Source organism: Octopus bimaculoides, chromosome 1 (genome assembly GCF_046866305.1).
Source record: "Octopus bimaculoides isolate indiv1 chromosome 1, ASM4686630v1, whole genome shotgun sequence".
Taxonomy (NCBI): Eukaryota; Metazoa; Mollusca; class Cephalopoda; order Octopoda; family Octopodidae; genus Octopus; species Octopus bimaculoides.
Window position 1 is genome coordinate 155,519,546 of NC_142928.1, and position 10,000 is coordinate 155,529,545.

At 35.6% G+C, this 10,000-nt stretch overlaps 1 protein-coding gene across 7 annotated transcripts in view; it reads left to right on the top strand.

Moving 5' to 3' along the window:
• The window catches only part of LOC106870507 (LIM/homeobox protein Awh), a 379,078-nt gene that overhangs the window by 353,080 nt on the left and 15,998 nt on the right, over positions 1–10,000 (top strand). For 2 of the 7 annotated variants that reach the window (XM_089360473.1, XM_089360460.1), the window contains exon 5: positions 263–334. The exons of 4 other annotated variants lie outside the window; for them this stretch is intronic. In XM_089360473.1, the coding sequence (XP_089216599.1) occupies positions 263–333 (71 nt within the window). In that variant the 3' untranslated portion in view covers position 334. Of the gene's footprint in view, positions 1–262; positions 335–10,000 lie in introns of those variants that run through there. One more of the 7 variants, XM_089360435.1, reaches the window with a different exon arrangement.

Sequence of the window (10,000 nt, forward strand, 5' to 3'; positions counted from 1 at the left end):
CTCTTTCTCTCTTGTTTTTATCCCTCTCTCTCCCCCTCTCTCTCTTGTTTTATATTCCTCTCTCTCTCTTTCTTGTTTCTATTTTATTCCTCTCTGAGAAACTTTATCGTAACAAAACCTTAAATATGTCGCTAAGTTGTTTCTTTGTTTACTATAATATTACTTATTGTTATTTCTAATAGATTCTATGTTAGAAATAGAAATGAAACTTTAATATACTTACAGCTCATTCTGGGAGGTTAATTTTTCTTTTATTTGATAGCTCAAGTTGGAATGATTGATCATTGGCTCTTGGGGACCCTCCAAGAATGCAGAGGTGGCATGGCTGGATGAGGTTAGTACGGTTAAATGTTTAGTTTGGATTTAGAGATATATAGGAGTTTAGTGAATGACAAATTAGTTACAATTTACATTCATTTCAACTGATTCTTGGCTCGTAGCTTGCCAAAGCGCTAGTTTCACACAACTAAACAAACCGTTCATAGTTTGTACCCTACCTCAGACGATGTGATGTGTCAATGATGAACACAATGTTCAATACCTCGTGTGATTTGTTGAAGATAAACACCAGGTCTCTTGGGGAGATGTTTAGGCTTCGTGCTTGCTCGAATAAAACAAAGGAGGACTCTCCACTGTATCTTCGCTCCAAGAATATATACTACGTACGAAGCAGCTACACGATCACAAGTCGTCACCGTCGACTCAATACTAAATATTATTACTATAGTAATACGTAATACGTAATAATTAAAGATGGAAGGCAACTGGACTTTTCTGAGTTCAAAGATTACTCTTGTTTTCACTCCTCCAAAGTTGTTGATGTTTCGTCCCCAGCCAGCTTTGATTAACTGAACATATTCTTTTCTTTTATTCTTTTACTTGTTTCAGTCATTTGACTGCGGCCACGCTCAAAGGGTGTTAGTCGAATAAATCGACCCCAGGACTTATTCTTTGTAAACCTGGTACTTATTCTTTCGGTCTCTTTTGCCGAACCGCTAAGCTACGGGGATATAAACACACCCGCATCGGTTATCAAGCGATGGCGGGGGGACAAACACAGACACACACAAATATATACATACATACATACATATATATATATATATATATATATATATATATATATATATATATATATATATATATATATACGACGGACTTCTTCCAGGTTCCTTCTACCAAATCCACTCACAAGGCTTTGGTCGGCCCCAGGCTACAGTAGAAGACACTTGCCCAAGGTGCCACGCAGTGGGACTGAATCCGGAACCATGTGGTTGGAAAGCAAGCTTGGTCAAAGGTTTCCACAAAGTGATCATCCATCTTTCCAAACATTGTCCAGCAAGGTGTATCGAGTCGCTTTTTCCAGCAGGTTAACGTGTCACGTAGACATTCCTTCAACAGTTCGATAATGTTGGTGAAACCAACTCCTAAATTAATAAAATAATTGATTAAAATAATTAAAATATTTAAAATAGTTGATTAAAATAATTGATAAAATAGACTGCAATATTAAACCGGGGTTGGTTTTATCTATTCAGCCTATCTCTTTAAAACTGGTTTATCACTTAGTGAAATGGGATTCCATTCTTGGCAGATTGATAATCATTAAAGTATTGGACAAAATATGTTGCAGTATTTAGTTACAACCTTTTACATTCTGAGTTCAAATCCTAACAAGTTCGACTCGGCCCTTCCTTCTTCAAGGGATCACTAAAATAAAGTACCAGTCAAACATTAAGATCAATTTAATCAACTAACCCCACTCCCAAGTTCGTGAGTTTGTGCCTACGTTACAAACCATCACTATAAGTATTTATAAAGAGAGATAGATTGGCGCGAACGGTAGAGCATTGGTCTAGTCAATTGATTTATAGACTGTTCTTCTTTCCCATGTGGTCCTGTACTCGTGCTAGAAATAATTATTATAAATGTTTATATAACTTTACAATATAAAATTTGACAACAATTATATATATATATATATATATACATGTATAAAAACAGACACATGTATATATTTGGAAAACTTTGAAATGTAATATTTTGTGTACTCGATGAACTGATTCTCATACTCTGGTTTCGATTCTCGAAGTAAACCATTTCATTCAAGTCATGAATACTGTAATGCAACCTCCTAAGTTCATTTTCCACTTTGCAGTGTAAAACAAATATGTCGTTGTTCTGCTGTGTATATACTTTCATATGCCGACGAAAGGGCATAGGGAAATAAGTACAAAAAAATATTTTTTAATGTATAAGTGTGAGATTGCGTGATGTTTGTGTTGAAAGGGAAAAGAGAACTATACATATATATATATATATATAGGTTCATTGATATACGTTTGTATCTATGCAATATAGAGTTTGTTATATGTTGGGAGTGTAAAGTTCATTGATTCCCTTATATAATTTTCTTTTATATTTTCGATTTTGTTAATTTTACATGTCTATATGTGTTTGCACCAATATATGTATGTATGTATGTATGTATGTATTGCATGCAAACTGAGAATCATGGCGGTTATATTCATAGCTAATGACCAGTGCTAAAAACACGCGCGCACAAGCACACGCACACACACACATATACACACATCTATGTATATGTGTGTGTGTAGGTGCGTGCATGCGTGTGTGTGTGTGTGATTATTCAGTTTTATTTCCAGATTTCTTGCCAATAGAGAAAGATCTAAGGCTCCTTCATTGGAATTTCAACAACAGTGAGGGTATTTTTGTATGTATGTATGCATGTATGTATGTATGTATGTATGCATGTACACGTGCATATTTGTATCTGTTGTTTTATATATGTATTCTCATGCATATAGTTGCATATCTAGACATGCTCATATATACTTATATGATAAATGTCTAGAAAGTTTTACAGATTTTTACTATTCCAATGATGGCTTGGATCTGTAATCTTCGAATCAGCTTTCTCCTTTCTGGTTTTGAGAATCCTAATTTCTCCAGATTGGTATTTAGGCAGTGTGTTACATACCCCGGTGCCCCAATAATTACAGGTATAAACCTGAACTTGTAATCTGGATAGAGTAACTGCAGATCTCCCAATAGCTCATTTATGTATGTATGTATGTATGTATGTATGTATGTATGTATGTATGTATGTATGTATGTATGTATGTGTACACACACACCCACGAAAGAAAAAATTGGTTGTGATTTCGAAGATTCAGGTTGCTCGCCATCACGATGCTTCTTTCTTCTTTCAATAAGGGGAAGAAAGTTGGCCTGCTCACCTACCAGCGGAGTGGCGTCATTCGAAAGCTACAATGATGCAAAGCGCATTGTGAACAGCGATGTATAACAACATCTAATATTCTGGTCGGTCATATGATCATGTGATATGTACATTTTCACACACACATACACACACACACTCATATACACACATATACATATATGCATGCACACGTAAACATGCATGCATAAACATGTATGTATATGTCTTTATATATATATATATATATATATATATATATATATATATATATATATATATATATATATATATATATAAAGACATATACATACATGTTTATGCATGCATGTTTACGTGTGCATGCATATATGTATATGTGTGTATATATATATATATATATATATATATATATATATATATATCAATATTTTCAGAATGAGACAAAAAACTAAGGCTGTGAATATTTTAGAACATTTATAAATAGGTCTTACAGCTGTTTCCAGGAGACGGTGTGAGAAGATGGTTGAGTAATAGTTAATTTAGTTAAGATATGAAATAGAGAGTGAAGTGGAAAAATGAAAATAGACGTGAGATATGCAGGGATATTGCATTTGTAGATCCATTATTTAGGTAGAATGGTATACATATAAGATTCCAATAGTATTTAGAATTGGTGCCGGGTCAATCACCATAACAATAACCAGAGCAACCTATTCGACATAACCATGGGATCATCTGATTCAGCTCAGATCACTGACTTGGACTATATATATACTACATCAGCTCCATATACATTTCCCTAACATCAAGGGAAGCCTATACAGGGACGACGCTTTACTAATTACCAAATGCATAAATAAATCTTCCTTAGAAAGAACTAGAAAGGAAATACATAAATTCTTCTTCAACCTAAGCCTATCTATCACATTCGAAAACGCTCACAAAACTGCTAACTTTCTTGACGCAACTCTAAACCTATCAACTTCCCAATACTTCCCTTATCACAAACCTGATCAATATCTTAAATGCCGTAACATCCACTCCAATCACCACAAATCCACTTTCAATGACATAGTCAAGGGCATCTCAACCTGCATATTCGACCTCTCTTCCAGTAAGGAAATTTTCAATAATCACGAACCATATTATAATCAAGCACTCGCCGCTATCGACTGTTCCCAACAAATAGAATATATTCATAACACCAGGCTCAAACAATATATATCTCAAATCACATCTCAAACACGCACCAACCATCACAATCGCAACCAACCACACACACTCGGACGCTCTATTCTGTGGTACACACCCCCATTCTCACTTAACGTTAAGAACATAGGTAAATCCTTCTTTAAAATACTAGACTCTAACTTCCCTCGGCAACATAAATATCATTCTATCTTTAATCGATCCACCCTGAAACTATCTTAATCTACCCCACCCAACTTCGAATCTATTGTAGCAGCCTCTAATAAGCAAAAGCTTTATCTTCACTATCAAAACTCACATAATTACAACTCTAGCCATACGAACACTCAACACACACACATCTCCAGCACAGATACCCTTACATTAGACCACAACCACAACCCAACCCATCCTGCTGACACTTCCCAGAACACCACCACAATCTCTACCACCCTTACAAATAGTACAATTAATAACAACAATAGTAATAATAGCAATGATGGTAATGATAACGTTAATAATACTAATAATCTAGAATCTTCTATCCCCTTCTCTAACCTCTCTGACGATATTACCTCCTCTATTCCCGAACACATTCCCCAAAATTCACCTAATTGTAATTGCCGTCCTGGAACCATCTGCCCGTTACAAACCCATTGCAGAAGATATAATGTAATTTACAAATGCACTGTCCTTAATCTATTACACAACTCTACAGCCATATACATAGAATCAACCAAAAATTTTAAGCAACGATATGCCGCTCACCTCCATTCTTTTAGATACGATAAACATAGTAAATCTACAACACTCGCCAACCACATACATCATCTCAAAAATACAAATATACCCTATACTCTATCATGGCCCATACTGGATTCAGGGTTTCCCTACCGAGGTCAACGCTCAACCTGCAAGCTTTGCCTGAAGGAGGCACTTCAAATATTAAAGCACGACTATCCAGCACTACTAAATAAACATAATGAGGCACTAAGCACATGCAACCACCGCTTTTTTCGCACATACAGATACACGTATATATGGATGTGCATGTGTACATATACATATGAGTATGAGTTGTATATGTAGATATTGATATGTATAAATATCAGTATAAATATATATATATACATGTCTAATATATGCATCTGTATACATCTTCACATATATTTTCTTCTACTACTAAGCACTGACCTGTCCAACCACCTAATCTATATTCCTAAATTCTTCATTCCACCATATTACTACCCCTCTCTCTGCCCCATCACTTAGACTCTATCACTACCTAACTGACACTCCTTCACCTTTTACACTATTATACCTCTCTCTCTCTCTCTATCACCCCCATTCCTTCTATCTGACACTCCTTTATTCTTTACATTATCATCTTTTTAGAGTCTAATATCTTCCTCTCTCTATCACCACAAATCCACTTTCAAGTTATCTTGACTGGCCACTAACTGGTACACTTTTCCTATCTTCATCTCTTTATTATCTCTCCCTTGTTTTTCTTTTTCCCTTTTTTTCTCTTTTCTTTATTCCTCTCTTCCTGTTTTCGATTTGACCTTACAAATACATTCCCTACTTTTAGGTCACCTTAAATAAAAACCCCGATTCAATAGCACGGTATACAAACTCTATACTTGGAATGCTCAATTTTAAATACTATTGGAATTTACTCACAAGGTATTGGAATCTTATATGTATACCATTCTGCCTAAATAATGGATCTACAAATGCAATATCCCTGCATATCTCACATCTATTTTCATTCCTCCATTTCACTCTCTATTTCATATCTTATTTAAATTAACTATTGCTTAACCATCCTCTCACACCTTCTCCGATTAGGGGATATAATAAATATCCTGGAAACGGCTGTAAGACCTATTTATAAATGTTCTAAAATCTTTACAGCCTTGGTTTTTTATCAACCCTATCAACTCGTTTCTGATATATGTACGTATATCCTCTTCCTCTTCCTCCTCCTCCTCCTCCTCCTCCTCATTGTCGGTCATCCATGCTTGCACGAATCGGAAGGTTTGGCTGGAGCTAGCAAGCCAGAGAGCTGCACCAGGCTCCAGACGTCTGGTTTTGCTCGGTTTCTACGGCTGGATGCCCTTCCTAACACCAACCACTTTACACAGTGTACTAGATGCATATATATATATATATATATATATATATATATATATATATATATATATATAACAGCTCCAAAAAGCTGGGATTACTATCAATAAGTGACGAGTCAATCGTTGTAACCTTTGTACTGATACAGTCATTCATACAGACGGAGAGAAAAAATAATGAAAACTAACGGGCAACTAAAAAGGCAAAGACATATGAGAGAACAGGCTAGGGATAGAATAACAGAAGAATAAAAATGAGAATAGACGCAGATTCTAAGGAAGGCAGAACAGTGTGTGGTAAAAAACATGTTTCGGTGTTCAGAAGGTTGAAGTTATGCAGTTTGTTATGCAATGAATGTCTTTACAATTTACAATGTAGTTGGCTCTGTTTAGCCTCTTTGACGTGGCTTTTCACGTTTAGTATCGTTTCGCATTTTGCTTTCCTTCGCCCCTTCTACCTTCTTCCTTTTCCTCTATTCTTCTCTCTCTCTCTCTCTCTCTCTCTCTCTCTCTCTCTCCTTCTCTCTCTATCAGCTGTCTCTCTGCCTTTCCCTCTTTTATTCTTGATCATTTTATATCTTCCTCGTTCTTTTCTTTTGTTTTTCACTTCCTCTTCCTCTCTCTGTCTTTCTCTCTCTCTCTCTCTCTCTCTCTCATTGTTTCTCTCTCTCCTTTCTCACTTCCACTCTTACATTACTACCAGGTGGGGAATATATACACCATTGAAACCGGGAAACCGGACCTTACGTAACATTTTTTTATTTTTTGTGGCTGTGTGGTAAGAAGCTTCCTTCCCAACCACATGGTTCCAGGTTCAGTCCCACTGCGTGGCACCTTGGGCAAGTGTCTTCTAAAATAGCCTCTGGCCGACCAAAATCCTTGTGAGTGGATTTGGTAGAAGGAACCTGAAAGAAGTCAGTCATATATATATATATATATATATATATATATATATATATATATATATATATGTATGTATATATGTATGTGGGTGTGCGTGTGTGGGGTGGGGGTGGGGTGGGGTGGGGGGTGCGTGTCCAACGTCGCTTGACAACCGATGCTGGCGTGTAACTTAGAGGTTCGGCAAAAGAGACCGGTAGAATAAGTACTATGCTTACAAAGAATAAGTCCTGGGTTCAATTTGTTCGACTAAGGGCGGTGCTCCAGCATGGCCGCAGTCAAATGACTGAAATGCTAAAAAGAATAAAAGTATATATAACACACATATGCATATACGAAAAATATATGCACGTAATATGTAATACACATATAATTAATATAGATAATATGTAAGGCGGCGAGCTGGCAGAATCGTTAGCACGCCGAGCAAAATGCTTAGCGGCATTTCATCTGCTATTACGTTCTGAGTTCAAATTCCGCCGAGGTCGCCTTTGCCTTTCATCCTTTCGGGGTCGATAAATTAAGTACCAGTTACGCACTGGGGTCGATATAATCTACTTAATCCCTTTGTCTGTCCTTGTTTGTCCCCTCTGTGTGTAGCCCCTTGTGGGTAGTAAAGAAATAGAAATAGGCATTTCGACCTTCTTTACACTCTGAGTTCCAATTCCGCCGAGATCGACTTTACCTTTCGACCTTTTGGGGTCAATGTAATCGACTTACCTTCTGTCCTACCTGCTGACCTTGTACCAAAATTTTAAACCAATACACATAATATGTGTAATAAGATAGTAAAATTATTGTTATATTTCGGAATGGTCATTTCTTTTCTTGCTACATAAACACACGCACTATATATTCGTTCTTCACTCGTATATACATACATACATATGCAAATGTATACATATAGATATAGTTACTGAGTGATAGAGTTATGGAGACTTACATACAGTTTTCAAGTTTCTGTCAACGTTAAAATGATTAACGTTGACGCAGAAACTTGAAGTCTTGTATGTATGTCTCCATACCTGCATCATCCAATAAATATGATCCTGTTTCCAAAGACATTTAGGTCTGCCTCTTTTGTCATCACACACAGCTTGTTCATATATATATAGATAGATAGATAGATAGATAGATAAATAGATAGATAGATAGATAGATAGATAGATAGATAGATAGATAGATACATACATACATACATACATACATACATACATACACACGCACATATACATACATGCATGCATACATACATACATACATACATACATACATACATACATACATACATACATACATGCACAGACTACACGCATGAAAATAGTTCGTACTTTACACACATGGGTTATATGTGTATATACCCTACACAATCGACGTATATACATACTGTGCGTGTCTTGCATTGTCTTGATAAAAGTACGCCAACGAGCATATATCACGTATGAAAATTACATTTGAATATTTCTAAACGCATATGCATGCACACTTATGAGTATATAAATACACACATACAACCATACACATGCATAGAAAGACATATATAGAAACATACACGCATATTTTTACTTAGACGGAGGTTATCATCATCAGCTTAGTGTTGTTTTCTATCGTTCGTAAGCCTCTTTAAATAAATATGCAGGTATATATGCATATATAACTACACACGCACACAACACACACATGCATACACATACAAACACACATATATACATATGTGCATCTATAAATATATATATACGCATACACACACACACATATATATATGTGTATACCTATATATATATATATATATATATATATATATATATATATATATATATATATATATATATATATATATATATATATATATATATATATATATATATATATACATACATGCGTACATATACACACACACGCATACATGTACAATTCTATACAAATCCACACACACATACACACACGCACACGCATACAAAATTCTATATACATCCACGCAAATACGCACAAATATTCATGTAAAGATGCACACACAAAACACACACACAGAGCCACACACACACACACACACACACACACACACTGACAGCTATATTACATTCACACAACCAACCTCCATCACAAAACTGTAACGACGCAAAAAAAGATGGCGGCGACGGAGACATCTTAAGAGAGGAAGTTGGTGAAGCAGTAACTGCCCGCAGAAAACCCTAATCGCATTTTTCTTGAACAATTTAAGAACTAATTCAAACAGGAAATTAAAATGTGGCGAAAGAAAAGGCCGGGCATGGCAAGAAGGTTAGAGAGGATGTATGGAGAATAAAACTGAAAAACATGGAGGTCACCGGGTGATGAAAGACGAAAATGAATGAGAGAGAAAGAGTAATAGATGAGAGTGTAGAAGTAATAAAAGGATGGAAAACGGAGAGGAAGAAAAGGTTAGGAAAAATTATTAGATGTTGAAACTATTCAAATGTTCAGGCAAATAGGAATATTTGTTTGACTTTTTGTACATCTTCTTGGTTTGGCGGATTTTTCTTTAGTTTTATTTTGAATTTTTTTTTTTTCTGTTTGT